The 17823-nt window shown below is 38.7% G+C and overlaps 2 protein-coding genes across 2 annotated transcripts in view; both read right to left on the bottom strand.

The window, feature by feature from the left end:
• Positions 1 to 9049, bottom strand: part of cntnap2b (contactin associated protein 2b) — a 35617-nt gene extending 26568 nt beyond the window's left edge. Inside the window, exons 1-4 of the mRNA XM_068603754.1 lie at positions 8680 to 9049; positions 3427 to 3537; positions 2862 to 3055; positions 980 to 1127 (exon numbers count right to left, since the gene is read on the bottom strand). Of these exons, the coding sequence (XP_068459855.1) occupies positions 980 to 1127; positions 2862 to 3055; positions 3427 to 3537; positions 8680 to 8755 (529 nt within the window). The 5' untranslated portion in view covers positions 8756 to 9049. The remainder of the gene's footprint in view (positions 1 to 979; positions 1128 to 2861; positions 3056 to 3426; positions 3538 to 8679) is intronic.
• A 3716-nt stretch (positions 9050 to 12765) lies between these two features.
• ccr12a (chemokine (C-C motif) receptor 12a) lies at positions 12766 to 17064 on the bottom strand. Its single transcript, XM_068571167.1, has 2 exons — positions 17042 to 17064; positions 12766 to 14306 (listed from the first exon to the last, which is right to left on the bottom strand). The coding sequence occupies exon 2, from the start codon at positions 14290 to 14292 to the stop codon at positions 13192 to 13194; it is 1101 nt and encodes a 366-aa protein (XP_068427268.1). The 5' UTR covers positions 14293 to 14306; positions 17042 to 17064; the 3' UTR covers positions 12766 to 13191.
• Positions 17065 to 17823: the final 759 nt, after the last annotated feature.

The raw sequence follows: 17823 nt of genomic DNA, 5'->3' as shown, positions 1-17823 counted from the left end.
GACCATGGCGCACACTGAAGAGGTCACCATCAGGAATCCCGCCCCAACCACCACACCACTTACTTGTATTCTTTTTGTTCTTAACTATCTTGTGTGGTGTTCATTCCTTCATAACTTATTGACAGTCCTTCACTTCCAGCAGTACTTTAACCACCGTTCTCTGATATTTAGGATTTGAAAGAAAGTTTTGTTCAATACAGCATGATGTTCATTTCGTAAATGATGGTCATTTAGAGTCAAACAGACCGTAAAGTAGGGGATGCTTTAGGGTGGGGCTATGTTGTGATTTATAGATTGATACCACAGTGTTTTCCAGTCTTGGCATTTGTCATCTTTAACCCTTTCAAAATGTTTTTTCACTTCATGAAATTTAATTGTAACCGCTTTGGTCTAAAAATGTGCTATTAAGAGTTTTGGTTGGTCTTAGCTCAACCCTTTCACGTCACTTCTGGTTCCAAAACACTAGGGTGACAACAGCCAAAATGCAGTACTGAAGTCCTCTCTTCAGTTAATTGACCCAGACCCGAACTTAGTCCTGACTAAGGAAGGAGAATCGTCAAAAATAAAGTCCCAAACTTAATTATTCACCCATGTAAAAAAATCTATACCTGCTTCACTTATATATGATTTATATATATTCCCGCAGGGAATATATATCTTGAATATATACCTCGGGGAGCCACAGGGCTCCCCGAGGTGCACGGTTGTGGGCCTTCTCCAAGTCCACAAAACGCATCTCCAAGTACACAAAACTTCCATGACCCCTCTTGTAAGGGTAAAGAGCTGGTTTACTGTTTCACAGCCAGGACAGAATCTGCAGTGGTCCTCCTGAATCTGAGGTTCGACCAGACAATTCCAGTCATATCCACATCTATAAGTAACTTAGATTCTCAACCCCAGGCCGAAACCCATATGTACATCGTGAGATTTCCAGTATGGGGAAACAGTAATAACCTCTTTTGTCCAATCTTGTACTTACAATATGAGCAGCCGTGTAGCTCCAACCGTACTCCGATGCGTCCCTTACTGCTCCAGTCTACTGGTATGAAGCGAACGTAGTGAGCCAGGATGGCGTGCTGTAGTTCATGGCGAACAACACCTTCACTGTTCACATTCCCCTCAAATGTCTGAAACACACAGAAACAAAAATGCTTCAAAATTCTAGCAGGAAGGTACTTATAACCTAATCTGTAAATCTCTGCAAGATCTTTCTATTTTAAAGTTACTTATGGACACCTGAGCAGGGCTCCAGACTGCGACCAAATGGTTGCATTTTGCGCCAAAAATTAGACACAGTGGAGTAAATTTTGTATCTACTTGCGCATGCGTGACCAGTAAATTTCCAAACTGCTCCACTCTCTCTCTTGCTGCCTGCATGCAGAGAGTGCATGGAGACGGAGCTCAAGGGGGCGGGGCTTAGGCAGTAGGGCTCCAGCTCACACACACAGAGCAGAGCAGGCAGCGCACTCACAGCGAGTGATTAGGGAGACATGGCCTCGAGTTCAGGAGCTCTTGCTGACCGTCCTCTGCTTGTAGAAAAAAAAGATGCCAGGACTGGAATCTGAAGATACAGTGCAGACTGTGAGGGAAAGCCCACTGACACCGATAGACCCAACACAGACAAAGGGAGGTAACACGTCCAACATGGCCAAGCACCTTTCAAGCAGACAAACCAAACTTTTTAAAGAGTTCAGCGAACGACTAGTAAGCAAATGTGATTATAAACATGAAAAACCCCAAGCTCACCCATATACAGCCACGAGTAGCATTAGCCGAGTTTGACCAAAAACATTTATGATCACGAGGTCAGAATGCACACAAAAGTGTACCAAATAAAACACAATTGATGCAAAATGGTGACATGCTGGTGGAGCCTGAGGGTGGATCTTGAGCTAATTAGTTTTAGTTAGGGAAAAATAATTATCTGTAAAATTATGTAACTCTACAATTGCTCATACTTATGGAAATAACTACATAGTCATCTGGTCAGATAGGGACAATAGGCCACATAACCGTGTATAATCAATGCTATGATGGACCCATGTAGTTTTCATTAATATATTGCTGTATGCTAATACTAATATTAATGCCATTAGTCAAGTGTTCAAAAAGCTAGGCCGCAACTAGCTGGTAAAAAAGGGAAACATACAGATGTTTTATTTATTACTATTATAGATAAATATACCAGTATTGTATCGTATTTATGGTATCGTATCGAATTCTGGTGTTGTAAGTATCGGTATTGTGATATTTATGACAGGTATCGTATCAAAGTCATAATTTTGATATTGTGCCAACCCTACTATTGACATGTGGCTCAATCAGTCTCAACATACGAGGAGGCCGAATTACAAGGGCTGGCCAACACAGGCACCTTACCCCCCGTCGATCTTTTGTAGAAAGTGTTAATGCACAAGTAATGTCTACACTCTTGTTCTGTTGTCAGTAAAGCATAAATATTCATTTTGTATTTTTAAGCTGTATAACTGGTGTATGTTATTAAAACTATTGCAAAAGATTGTAGTTTAAGCATTTATTGTCAAAGTATTTATCAGTGATACAGTGAAAATGATAGGAAAACTTTGCAAGTTGATTTATAGTGTGCGCCCCTAAACTTTCTGTTAGTGTTAAAATTTTAAGTTAGGGGCCATTGTGCTTACAGTAAAAAAAGATATTCTGGAGCCCCGCTGAGAAATCATCATTGTCACCGCCATTCAAAAGACTAAGCTACATTGACCCCAGCAGTCTCTGAATTACATCTTTGTGCAATTTTTGATGCAAATTACATCAAATGGTTTTAAAACATTAAAACGTTTAGACAACATAGTCGAACAATATATGACATACGATTCCTTCCTTACCCAGATGTTTCCATCCTGTAGATAAGGCCTCCAGTTTTTCTGTGTGTCACTGTAAAGCAGCCGATATTTGCTTGTCCAATCCGAGCTACCATAGCGACCCTGTGTCACTATGGCAACCACCTGCTTCCGAGAACCTAGGTCCACCTGTAACCACTGGTAACGGTCTGTATCCAAGGGGGACCAGCCTCCAGCACCTGGCGGTATGAGGGTGTAGGGTGGACAGGATGACATATTTAAGGAAAAGCGGCAGAAAGTTGATCTGAACATTCTCTCTAGTCTTCAGTTTGAGGTACACGAGAAAATAATCTGTAATTTTACAGAATTTTCTTGTTTTGTAAAAAAATGAAAACATAATTATATTTTTTTAAGAAATTGACAGTTAATTTAATGTTGAATGCAAAACAGAATTGAAATATATGAAATATATATATGTATGTATGTTAAATATATATGAAATATATGTTTACATATTTATCCTTATATCAGGAATGTAGCACAACATGGAAGTGAAGCAGTGCTCTATATCTAAATATGAAAGTGCAGTAAATTATTTACATAGGCATACCTTGTTTTCTATTGAGTTTAGCATAACCAGCTCCATATGCTCGGCCATACACTGATGAACTGGTGAAGGAGCTGTAGGGGAGAGGAGTGGCCAAGCTGTCCTCGCACTTTCCTAAACCAGAGGGACAAAAAACAAACACAGAGTTCAGCTAGTCATCAGCAAAGAAGTCTGTCTGCATCGGCACACCGACTTTAACTCCAGCACCACACGTCACATTCTAGAGTTTTAAATAATGCGATACTTTAACCAAAACCAGCAAAAACTAATGAAAGTCAAATTCATTTTTTGTTAGCGCTAATTAGCAAAGGTTAGCATGTTAACTCATCTAAGATGGTGGACATGACAAATATGACCAAACCCCTAGATGTTATTATTGTTACTGTCACAGATTGGAATCAGATTCGATCAGCACAAAAGAATTAAGGGACCAAATATAACTTTTAGATCCCTGATCACATTTCTTTGCTGAAGATAGCAATTGCCGATCATTGATGATCCATATTTGCAGATACAGATGCTTTTGTTATTTGACTATACCAGCTGGTTCTCACTAACACTATATTTGACAAGATTACATGTATATATCGTGATAACGTTATATTCTACCAGTCAAAGCGCTTTTACACCACATAATTCACACACTGGTGGGGCTACCATGCACGGTGCCACCTTCCCATCAGGATTCTCTACAGGCACACATTCACCGTCTGAAGTGAAGGACACATCAACATGGCAAAGCGGATATGAAGATGGAGCTGGGGATTGATCCGCCGATCCTCTGATTAAAAGACTACATGGTCTTGCCACATGGACTTGGTACTATAACGGATAACCTATATAGGATATCACAGCATGATTAACTAAGGAGAACTAATTGACTTGACATGTTGGAATGTTTTGATTTGATTTAATGTTATTTACAGCTTCATTGTTGTAATGTGTGTTTAGTGATACTCCACATGGCTCTTTTATGCAAACTACCCATCCTCTTTGCTAACCCACTGCTCAGATCACAGACAGGCAGTGAATTGACCTATGGTATATCCAAACTTGATTATAGGAACATTTCTTAATAAAAGTAACTTCAGGGTTCACGCCAAGCATCCTCTGATCATCAAGCCAGAAGTATAACATGTTTAGACATCTTAGCATCCATAAACCATGACACATATCTCTTGTGTCATTAGATCTGTATGTTCATTGTTTGAATCAGTTTCCTTAAATTAGTCTATAGCCTGTATATTTTCTCAGTGGATCACTTATTGATCACTTCCTTCTTCTCCCACCTTTCATTATTAATATTTGCACCAGTGTTTTGACAAATCACGCCAATATATGACAATCAATGAAAGCTCTTTTTTTGTATTAAACATGGTTATCTTGGTAGGATCCTTCAGTGACTAAGCCTCACATTGTATCTTCTCTGTGTTCATTGTACTGTAAGTGTACATGATGTAAATACATTCCTGTGTATCTGAAAGGAGTGTGTAAATGATCTAATCCCATAAACTCACAAGAAATAAAATAGCAATTTAACAGAATATATAAATACTGTATATCCAAATCATGTTTGCTGTGAATCGTATGTTTACTGCATGTGTACAAGCACAAAAGGTTTTGCTTCACTATTGTGTATGTTGTCACATCTCCGACATATTTTTGACAGAAATTGCTTTTTTTACCCTGAAATTGGACATATTCTTAGCATAAGGGTGTGTGTGTGTGTCCGTCTTTGTTCTCGACACATATTCACCAGAATAGATATGAGATGGAGTTTTGGGTGGGGGAGGGGTCCCAGCTCTGTATGCGCGTGCGACAGGTGCTGGCTATGCTAATGAGCTTCCTTATATGCATCACAAAACAACAAGCCATGCATGTCTCAAGCAGTTTAAAAGGAACAAGAAAGAGATTATCTGCTCAGCAGAGAACCTGGAAAATAAGCTCAGCCTTCTCATGTCTATGAGGAAAATACTTCTTCTTCTTTGGTCATTTGAACAATGTTGCCCTTTCTGTGCCTCCTGCCAATGCTCATATTACATTTAATGATGACCATTTATTCATAATATATCCAAATCATATCAAGAGGGTATTTTTTAGTTGTTTCAAATAATATGAATTGTATAATATTTGTACTTTTTTTTTGTTTTACCATTTTTTATTTTCATTAAATTCCAAAATCTAATTAAGAATGTGCTGATGCAGCAGTTGAAAAGCTTTTTAGGGCATGGGGACTGTGACTCCAGCGGTTTGCTTCATCCAAGTGCAAGATGATAAGGGGATTCTGCTGAGATGTTTGGGTACCATGACAAGAATGTCACTATTAAAATCAATTTTAAATTCAAGCTGACCACGGCTCTTTGTGCTCCACGATTGAGCAAACTATACAACTTTCACAGCCACCTTTCAGATCTACAGGGTGTGAGTTAGAGTAAAATATCCCTTTTTAACATTACTGCTTCCTGTTCACAAATCAGGGATCATGTGAGTTTTTAACCCATATATTTGAGTCATTAATGTGATTAATCAACGATTTATATCGGTTTGTTGTTGTGCTCATTGGCCTTTTTCATCAACGACACATTTAGTCTTTTTGCAAAAATAAGTACAAAATCAGACACATTATTAAAAGTCTTTACACTTACACACAAAAATGAAGACTATAAAACACCAGGAGATTCCCATCATGCCAATAAAATGACATTAAATTGATAAATAACACCTAATCACATTCTCGAATGCTGAACTGTATAAAATGAATAGCAAGCTGTCATGTTATAGATTAACTCTATGCATAGAGATCAGTTTTTCTGAAAACCGAATCTCAAACACGCATCACCTTCAGTTCTTCAGACACCGCCAGGTCTGTCTACTTAAGGGCAGGTTGGGACACACAACATGTAATGAATCTCTCGGTCTCAAACATCTAATTAAAAAAGATTGGATGGCTGGAATAGAATATTGACGTATCAAATCACCAACTCAACGTGAACATCTTGTTGGAAGAACTTCATCTGTGACTCTTAAACTGAACTGTAAACAGCAAGGCTCGCAGAGACGAAGCTACTGCTGAAATTGTTCATACACAAGAAATAAACAAGAAAACCATCAAACAAAATTTGCAGGCAAACCCTCCAACAGGGATTGCAAAATGTGCAACTGTAATAAACTGCATTACATCTGCTCTACGATATAAAACATTTGTTTTAGAGAGCTGAAAATGGACCTTACAGTATCTGTGATCTTGTAAACGCTGTCGTCCGCGTAAACAACCGATCCATCTGTGCACCTGGAGGCCCTCCGTTACCACGGTATACGTCAAGATTCATACTGCAGGGCGTGCGTTCCTGACACACAAGCTCATAAAAGAGTTGGCCCATTTTCCAGAGTCTGTGGATGTACCTCCCACACCAGGCCCAGGATTCCTTTTACTTCCCAATAGCCTCTACCATATCGGGGTCAGGCTGGTCCTTGACTGTTGATGACAAGACCCAGGTACCACAGCAGGCTCCACCTGAGGGAGATTGTCTCCTTAATGAGTCTCAAGCCAGCTGACTCAATGAGTCTCCATCAACAGTTCTCTGGACGATCTCAGGCATGCTGGAAATCTCAAAATGTGGGCTTTCAAACAGTACTTCCCAACCATTTAATGGACCAGCTGTCTGGATGCAGTGAGAGCTAAAAACCACCGTCGTACCACTTGGCTTGGCAGTTGTCTCATTTGAGGTTATGTAGAATAGATCTCTCTTTTCACTGATCTGTTCTGCATCTTCAGGTCCTCACAACCGCTTTCATCAGCACACAGCATCCTGTAGGCTAGGGCTGCGTTATATTGTAAAAAAACAAAAAAAGACATTGCACAGATTCTGGAATACTGTATTCACCCTAAATAATTCACAATGAAATGCATCAATTTGGTGCAAAGAAGACTTTAGTGCTCTAAAAACAATTGAATTATAATCACTATGATTGCATAGATAGGAATGGTAATAATGTCATGTCAAATACATTCACACCCACAAAGCATTGTAGATGAGACGGACCTCTGCTGACCTTACCAGAAAACAACACAGCAGCATCTAGTGGGCTGAAAAAGCAACTGCTTTTATTATTCTAGGACCAAAAAGTTTATAATGTATTTAATAACAGATAGATACTTGGCTTCCGTGTATTGATACAATATCGCCCCGCAAAATAACCCGATAATTAGCTGACTCAGTTATATATATGTGATTAAATCAATTAGTTAAGTATTAGTTAATTAGTCATTAGTTATTTCTTCTGTCGATTTACAATCAATCAAAACACAATGAAAAGACGTTTTCCTGGATTTGTCTTCGATTGTCATTACATATTATACAAACTTTACTGTTAAGGAAGCAATTACCCCAAGATCCATTTAGTCGCTGTGCTGCAGATTTTGTTCTTTATCTTAGCCCACAGCACGCAGGCCATTCTTTTATTCACAATAAAAAAAATCATGTATTCACAATGGGAATGTTTTTTTTCTGTGGTACTTTTATTGTAAGGTGCGAGAGTCCATAAACAGGCATACAAAAGACAAATAGAGCTTGTTTATCAATTCACTAGCCACTTGCCTCTTGTCATTTTGAAACATAGCCCCTGGGAAAGCACTTTGAGTACGTCCCTGATCTTAGGGCTCTCAACTGTTAACACACCAGCAAGTGCCATAATAAACACTTCAAACACGGCCTCCACATTTGCTGACAATGTAATGCATTATAAATTATTCATGTAGTGTGTATACACTGATTAGACCTGCTTAAAATGGGGATAATAAGTGTCTCCAAACAAGGTAAAAAATTCCTTGTATTTGTGGGCGCGTGTGAATAAAATGGTCAGTGTGGAGAGTAGTGATATGTTACTTTGTGTTATATACAACTGATATTGATATGTTCGTGATATGCACCTGCACACATTTTACCTCTTGCTTTCTCAATGATACCTTCTATTTCAAGTGAAGGCTCATAAATACACCGACTCCTGATGTGAATGTGATGCTGATGAGAGATAACGAGATAAATATGCTCTGATCCACAGCCCTGCTGTTTATATACTGGTGCTTTGGTCTCATGCTGAGTCCTGGCTGTAGTCCAGACCACAGACTGCACCGAGACCTGCACTGGACCTACAAGAGCTAGCTCCCACATTAGCTACGGCTACGCGCGCGCGCGCGTGTGTGTGTGTGCGTGTTTGTGTGCGTGTTTGTGTGCGTGTGTATATTAGCCTACTTACGGGATGCTGAGGATGCAGCACTGCAGGTGATGCTACACAGCACCGGCAGCAGCCACAGCGCGGTGAGAGCAGACATCACGCCGTCAATCAGAGACAATGAGCGGGTCCCGGCGGCTGGGTGTCGGGGTCGTTCTGTTGTTCCGATGCTTTCTTTATTAGCAGTGACGCTTACGAGCAATGGCCCTCCGCTTGCTTCGCACTGAGCGTCTCGTCTTCTCTGTCCTCTCTTCCAAACCTGCTCAGAGGCACTGACGCGGGGTTTGACCAACAACCTCCGGAACTAGCATGTGAACCGAACTCGTTTGTGCTGCGGGCCGTGCCTCGCGCTCCAGGTGCATGGTCAGACAGACGGCGGCTATTCAACCGCGAAGTGCCGAACCAATCAACACCCCCGCTCTCGCCCACACTTGGTACGGCCCGATAGGAACAACAATACAGGTCTCCCTGCAGAATGCTGACGAATAGGAGCAATAGAAACAAGAGAGTAAAAGCAGTCACGTAACCTCATACGTCTGAGTGTATAATGTGAAAGGATGAAACACATTGTTTGAGCACACTTAATATGTAAGGTCAGGTCGAGGATGTTTGATAGCAGGGCTGGTCCTCTGTGGTTACCTGGAAAAAGAGATGTGTAAACAAACTAACCCTAACCCTAAAGCTAAAAAAAAAAGAAAAAGACATGAATTTGAATATGAAATTGAACACATTACCTGACAGCGGTATGCATTTACTTGTACTTACTTTTTATTTGAATGAGCACCATCAGCAGACTTCAGGTGACCCCCGGAACAGGCGTTACGTTCATGACGTAATATTCTAGTGTTTTTCTTATTGTAGTTTTCATAAAACTAGAACAGACTTGAGACAAACGGAAACGTGTTGAAGTGATTTGCCTTGGTTAATATAAGGAAGAAAAAAACAGCTGCCCTACTACTAGAACCGATCGTTAGAAAACAATAGCCCTCTCAGCCCCCTGACGAGCTGGGATATCCGAACGTGGCTGGCATTGTGCATATTTTCCCCCAACTTATTCTCCAATTTTGCTTTCTTTTGTTTGCAGATCCACCTGTCCCAGATAACTTCGTACAAATTGTGTCCAATTTGCAACAAAAATGTGTATGTTTGTTGATGAACAGCTATTTACATTACGTTACATTAGCTGACGCTTTTAGCCAAAGCAACATATAATAAGTGCATTCGACCATGAGACAAATTCAGAACAACAAGACTCAAGAAAGTACAATTACTTCAGGAAAGTTAACTAAACAGTTCTATCAGTAAACACCATTAAAGTGCTACATTTTATTTTTTATTAAAGGTATATTAGTTACATGCATGCAACACTTACACTCCGGGTCCAGACATATAATATAACTTTCGACCTTTTGAAAAAAAAAGAAAAATGCACTTGTGTTCTTAAGAATATGTTGTTTGGTGAAATGATGCAGAATAATTGAGCAAGAAGGAAATGATTCTGCATTAATTCATAAAGTGGGGTTAATGGAGTTCATTTCAGCACCAGGAGCTGTTCACAGAATGCCTGTCCACAGAATGCCTGTCATGGTTTGTCGTTCTCTTCACACAATTTTTGTTGTGTCAGTTCCAATACATTGTCACTGCAAAGGGTAAAATCGTGAAGGATTGTCAAAGACACTCAAAACATGCATAACGTCTTTTTAAAAGGAATTTCCTTCTTCACGATTACCTAGTGACTAACAACAACTCACATCACGAGCGACTCAGAAGATTCACACTACTAATAACAATATGACTCATGTTACCAACGACTAGAGCAAAATGTCCAGGTTTACTTTTTTGCACAAGACACAAACAATTCAATTCAGTTTATTTTGTAAAGTAACAGAATTACAATTTACAAATTGGCCTCAGAGAGTTTCACAATCTGTAACACTATGACATAAACATAACCAGGACCTCATAAACAGTGGCCTCCTGAACAAATATCCTGTTTGTTTGACCCATCCACTATCTTACACTTTACTATGTCACTTGCTTTGAGCTTCTATGTTGGAGTGAGTTCCAAGCCCAATGCCCTGCATACACTAAACAGTGCATCCATATGTTGGTGTGAGGCACAGAGGAGCACTGACCATGCTGAACGGGTTCAGTTCATTCACTGAGTGTAAGCAGGGTTTACTTATTCATAAACGACCAAAATTAAAAAATATCCACCCGGGTTGAGTTGATTCTTATCCGTGGTGATGCTGTTTTGCGTCCTTCCACCACCCGTTACAGATATCCCATAATTTACAAGTTGCAAACCAACAAAAGTGAAAGTATCCTTGTCACAGTGGGCTCATATAACCAAGGAATTTGCCTTTTATATAAATATATATATATATATATATATATATATATATATATATATATATATATATATATATATATACATATATATATATATATATATATATATATATATATATATATATATATATATATATAAAGAGGGGGATAATAACAAACTGTCTGACATATAAGTATTTAATGGGACAATTTGATGCTGTAAGCTTCGGTAAATTACATATTTCTACCACTATTTATACACACGGTAATTACAGAATCATAAAAATAACAATAATAATAGGCCAGGCCTCAAACAACTCGTCCTTTTATGCAATGGAAGAATGAAGACGAGATAATTGTCAAGTAGATGTTAAATGTAAGGGAGTCTGTAGTTGTGGACAAATACTGCGATGACGAGAGTAATGGCGAAGATGTTCTTAGCACAGTAAGCCTTGTGTTCAGAGCATTTCCATTATAGTTTTAGAATCTGCTGCGGGCCAATAGAGTAACTATGCCGTAGTTTGGACAACCTGACCTGAGGGCTGAAGTGAAAACAGCTGAAAATACAAGCAGAAAGTGTGGGTAGGAGCAGGATGCTCTGGATACGCGCATAGATTTGAACATTACAATACTATATTTTCCCATTACAAGAGTCATCTGACCCGGCCCAGAAGAACCTTGAACCCTTCAAATCTATGCGCATATCCAGAGCATCCTGCTCCTACCCACACTTTCTGCTTGTATTTTTAGCTGTTTTCATACATGGGAGACAGTCCTTTGTTTCAGTTCCCCTCACACTGTCTGCTTCCAACATCACAGAGAAACATTTAAATCAGTTTAGAACATTACAATACTATATTTTCCCATTGTATTGGAACTGACACAACAAAAATTGTGTGAAGAGAACGACAAACCATGACAGGCATTCTGTGGACAGGCATTCTGTGAACAGCTCCTGGTGCATATGAGGGGGGTCGTAAACAATTCGTGAACTGATGGGGTGTTAAATTTCCAGGGCAAAGGAGATTGTGACTTCTTTGAAATCAAGGACCAAGAGACGAAAGGTCTAAGATGAGTGGGTACCCAGTGTTCCCTTTGTTCTACGTGGTTTTAAGGTGTGAACCTCATCATGTATAAAAGAGAGCTGTGACTGTTGGTTCATTGAATTCTGTGTCACAGACTGCTTCGGGTGGCTGTGGCAGACCTTTCCTTTTTGCAAGAATAAACGGACTAAAGACAATTTTGTTTCAGAGATTCCATAACTCCTTAGCAGATCAACTGAGGAAATCTTCCATTACACTCTGCATGCAGTGTCTTGTGGCTTTCGGGATTTGCCAATTATAATAAAAGATAGTCTTTTTGTTTTTAAAAAAATATGACACTCACTAATAATATGTTTTAATATGTAATTTTAGTGTAATGCCTCAAGCCAGAAGTTCAAATCAACTTTAAATGATTATACATTTGTGTTGTTTTCCCAGATTTGACAACTCTGACTCACCAGAGGAACGTGCTTAGCTGACAGGAAATGGCGCCAGATGTTCGCTCATAAAAGGGAAACGATCTTATGCCCTCTCTTGCTTATATAGTTGTTGCTTCACTTGTTGATTTTTACCACGTAAAGTGCCTTGAGTACCTAGTAAAATAATATACAAATATAATGTATTATTGTTATTATTAAACATTCATCTCTTCCCACAAAATACAACACTGGAAAGAATTAGGAAAACAATTGTTTCCATAAAACAGATATCACACTGGATTGATTGTCATATTTATTAAAGGGTTAGAACACAGTTCATGTTCAAGAACTTATACAAGATGTGTCAAATACATCACACTACAAACAACATTTGGAAAACTCAGTATCAGGCAGATGCCTGAAACCTCTCAGCTGCAGATAGAAACATGACTAAATGTCCACAAGAAAACCAACGCTCAACAATTACTTTGCACAAAATGATACGGCCTTCACCAGGTTGCTGGAGGTTCATTCACTTTGACATTAAAGTTTCTGGACAAATCCTGGTATGGGATGGCAGACACATATCATGTAAGACATTGTATTGTTTATTGCTGTTTTGTTGAGACTCTGAATCCAGTATGTTGCACCTTTTAATGTTACAAAATTTGATTGTTTTTAACAGAAAATTAGATTTAAAGTGTTGAAGAACATGACAGAAAGTAAACATGGATGAAGTCTGTCTAGTACTCATAAGCAGAGTGCGGTGTCCTCTGTGACGTGGTTTTGGTGCTCTGGCTGCTGAGGTTCATGTGTCTCTTCAGACAGGGGATCCTCTTAGCCAGCAGCCTTCTGAAGTGGCTTTGAAACTTCTTTCCCACAAATGTGTAAAACACAGGACTAATGCAACAATACAAATAGGCTATGTTTCTGGTCACATACAAAGCAAAGTCCAGGCTCTCTGCATCAGAACACAAGTCAGCATCCTCACTAGAGCGAGAGATCTGAATCGCTCTCAGGAGGATCACAATATTGTAGGGTGTCCAGCAGGCAAAGAAGGTGAAGATGATGACAAATATGAGTTTGATGGCACGACACTTCTCCTTCATGCGGATAGATAGGATGCGGACAGTGATGCTGATGTAGCAGCACATCACCATAAACATAGGGAGGAGGAAGAAGAGCAGGAATTGTTGGTAATAACTCACCAGACGCCAGCGGTTCATGGTGCTCTCAGCGTATCCTGACTCCTCACATATCAGGCCATTCAATGGACTCTTCCACACATTTTGGAGAACCAGCTCTTTCACACTCGCTACAATACTGATGCACCAAACTGCCACTGAGGCAATGATAGCATATGCCTTCTTCCTGCTCTTAGCGGCTGCCACTGCGTGAACCACTGCAAGGTATCGGTCAAATGTCATGAGTGTGAGGAAGAGGATGGAGCTGTAGAAGCCGATGAAGTAAGCACTGCTGACCATCTTACACAGAGCCATGCCAAAAATCCACTCAGACAGATGGTAGGTTGCCCAGAAGGGGAGACTGGCAGCAAAGAGAAGGTTGGAGAGGACCAAATTCAGGAGGAAGATGTTTGTCACCGTGCAGAGCTTCTCATACTTGTAGATAATGAAGAGAACAAGCCCATTACCAAGGTAACTCAGAAGGAAGTTGGTAAAGTAGATAACTGGGATGAATCTCGCTCCAAACTGGTTGACAGCCTGCTTTGGGCAGAGCAAGACACTTTTACTGACCACATAGCTTGGGTCAGTCGTGTTTTCGGATTCATCTGAAAGTTCCTTAAACAGCAGATATTGGTCCAGATATTGGTCCTCATAGCTCATGGCTGGGGTTTGACCTGTGAGGAAATAAGACCCATGTTAGTATGTTGGTTGGTAGTTAAATAAATTGCTTATAAAACTCAGATGTTCCTTTTTATAACATTTACTGGACTTCAGCTAAACTCTCAGACACAATATAAAAGACAGATGTCTATTTTTCTTTCTCCCAAAAATGTAAGTGGCTGCATGTTGAAATGTCATGCAAGTTAACTCTAACTAGTAAATTAAGCTGACCTTTAATAAATAGTTCAATCTTTTGGTCCATATGTTACTGTTAAGACTGTATCTTTCAACATTTTCAGGCTGATCCATAACCTTAAACCTTTATGGAGCTCAAAGGGTAGTTAGACTTTGCACTATTATTTTTTGTACCCATATAATAACTGTATTGTTTAAATTCTGAAGAAGTCTCTCCTGATTGAAGTATTTTTATACGACTGTATTTATTTATTGTCAAACAAACACTAGGGTTCTTACGGTCTGGAGAAATGTTACCATACTCAAAGTTCAAAGATAACGTGTTGGAGATCTCAGCCAAAAAGAACATAAGATGGGGGCAGCTATTAGTCCCACTAGGCTCATCCCCCCAAAAACAACCTCAAGAACGGTCTACAAACATCAAGCTGAAGTAAGAAGCTGAACACCTAGCTGCAAGGAGCAGCACCTGAAGGTTATACATATTTATATATTGTTTCCGGCATGAGTAGGTCAGCTCTGTACAGCTTTTCTATTTCTATAGCGGAATATGTGTTTTACTGGTTTAACTATGCTTCTTATTATTGACTCTATATATTGTATATTTTATTTTCACCTACAGAAATTAGGAAGAAGAGCTGTGAATACTAAATAGGAGCCAAACAATATATAACTGCTTTCAGAGATAAAAGTCCAGAGCAGTGTTGTGAAATATCAGTTAAACCTATGAATAATGCATTTCGTCTCACGTTGATTCCTTATTTTTCTCAAAATAGAGAATAGAAACTGCTGACTGAGCAGTAAAAACTGGTGTGTAATACTTTTTCTCAGAAATGAGTCATTATCAGCTTAACAGGTTTGAGTGTTAAATTTTGTAACTTTGAAGAGTAGAATGTCTGTAAAGAATTGAATTTTTTTTCTTGTTTGTTTATTATTTATTTTCCTTCAGCTCCTCATAATTTGCCACCTCCCCTCTTTATTTCATCCATCTATCCTTGACCCTCTACTCACCAGAGTTTAACATTTACATCTTTTGAACCTTCCCCCTCAACTTTGGCATCTCTAATAGTCTTCGAACCATTGCTCGTAACTGTTTTTACTTTGTAGTTAAAAGTGCTAAAAGAGCTTTATCTATTTCCTTTTACTTCCTGTCTAGCTTCCTGCCTCCTCAAGTTCCGCCCTGTCAAGATGCTTTGCTGTCACTCAACTGCAAACATGTGCATGTCAAAATGAACCACAGCTATACTTTATGTGGAACATTTGTGTCAATCGCAGCTCAAGTGAATCCTTTGATCACAGCAATTCCACTGGGAGAAGTGATTTATTGTGACTTTGATGAACTTACTTTAAAATCTGAATCAACTAGTTACAGGAAACAGGAAGCACATCTTCCTCTTTACAGTTAACATAGTGCAAGCAGAACAATTTATAGCTCAATTTATTTCTGGATTAGCTCTCATAAAACTGTGAGTTTATATTATTAGACACCTGTTTAAGATTGTTTATTACTATTTATAACAGGGATGGTTTATATTGACATATGATGTGGTGATTCTTTTTCTGATAGCTTTCAGTGAGCCAGTGGTTAGCTAATAAAATAAATATATACAAACTAGATGTACATTTGGTTTATTCATACTTGACTATGTATTTTATGTGCTGTTGCACAAATGAATCTGTCCTGTGTATTCTGTGAAAGTTAATTAATGGAGCACTGTGGCTCACTTCCTGTCTCCTTAATCTGGTTTTATCAAATATTTTGGTAAAAGCATTGGTATTGTTGATATTCCATCAACAAATAATCATCAAGATTTAAAAACCATCAATCTGTAGTTCTAAATGTTATTAAAATATTTTTTAAAGATCGTACAAACTGTTTTTTATTGAATGATAAATCAATAAAAGATATATTGTTGACTTATTCAAAAATAGCTGATATTTTTTTTGCTATACAATATGTGTGGTTGGTTAATGATTTTTGTGGATTTGTCTTGAATTTTAACATATCTGTAAAACTTGACCATCCTGCTTTTAAATTACCTTCGGTATCATTAGGAACACATTTCCAGACATTGTAATTAACAATCACAAGATTCCTAATTATTAAAAGATTGAAGAACTATATATAATGTGTAATAGTATGCCTTTGATCTTGTTCTGGTGTGTGTCTTAACAACTACACAACTGCAGTTTTGCCTATTTTAGAGTAGAAAGTAGAAACCTGCATTTCTGTAGCTTTACATTAGCTGTAAAGACTGTAAAGTTTGTTTGAACACAACTATTGTCATCATGACAGACTTTTATGAATTAGTTATGTCATGAGTTATTTCAGTCATTTATATGAGGTTGAAAGTTTATCTTACTACTAGTGTGGATTAATCTGATAAAAAAGTATGTAGAGACTTTTCATCTTCACCAGGGACATGATATTAGACCATGAATATGTTTTAAACCATAATGAAGTGTATAGTGTTAAATACAGATTATTTGGGGAAATAAAACAAGCAAACAAAGAAAAGCTCTTGATATCAGTGTGGTGAAGGCTGATGGAACTCACCGTGCAGCTGTTGAGTTGAGCAGTGAGAGGAAGACAATGAGGAAGGAGACGCACTGCAGCTGCCTGAGTAGTGAGGGGCAGTCCAACAACATACCCATATGTGGAACATTTTAAGGTTTGGATACAGTTTCTATGTGATCTATAGATAGCAGTTGAAAATGTGTAAATTTGTGGCAAATTCATTCATTTGAATTTCCCAACATTTCACAGAAAATGTTGAATATAAGTATAAAAGGCATTAACAAGAAAAGCAAAAGCCGCCATGTCACCGTTTCATTGTATGTTTAAAAAGTAAATAGACATATATGTGTGTGTGTATGTGTGTGTGTGTGTGTGTGTGTGTGTGTGTGTGCGAGCGTGTGTACATAAAAAGAAACATTTAATGCACACTACTGTACAACATAATAGTTTTGCATTCCGGACACTCAACGTAAATCAACAGAGGAGCTCGTATTGTTCTGTGATGTGCTATCTCAATTTTGATGAGTTTCAGGAGACTTTTGAGGCGATCAATGAACTGGTTTTGGCCTTGATCTTGATGTCACACCCTGATTCTGTTTAGCATGAGGTATGCCTTCAATGATGATTGCTTCTACTGACTGTTTTCAAGGTCCATGTTTATCCATGTGTGCAAGATCCCAAAGAAAGGTTTGGTCCTACATGTTACAATGGACTCTGGCTATCTGGATCGTGGTTCATGCCTACCGCACATTAATCTCACAAATGTTTTCTGTATATTACACCTTTTAGAATTATTCAAATAGCCCTTGCGGTTGAGGAGA

Source organism: Clinocottus analis, unplaced genomic scaffold (assembly GCF_023055335.1).
Source record: "Clinocottus analis isolate CAN_PGR_092001 unplaced genomic scaffold, fCliAna1.0.p SCAF_11, whole genome shotgun sequence".
Classification (NCBI taxonomy): Eukaryota; Metazoa; Chordata; class Actinopteri; order Perciformes; family Cottidae; genus Clinocottus; species Clinocottus analis.
This window is presented reverse-complemented; position numbering and strand designations above follow the sequence as displayed.

Coding starts and splice junctions, on each gene's coding strand:
- ccr12a (XM_068571167.1), bottom strand. CDS start 14,292: ATGAGCTATGAGGACCAATATCTGGACCAATATCTGCTGTTTAAGGAA.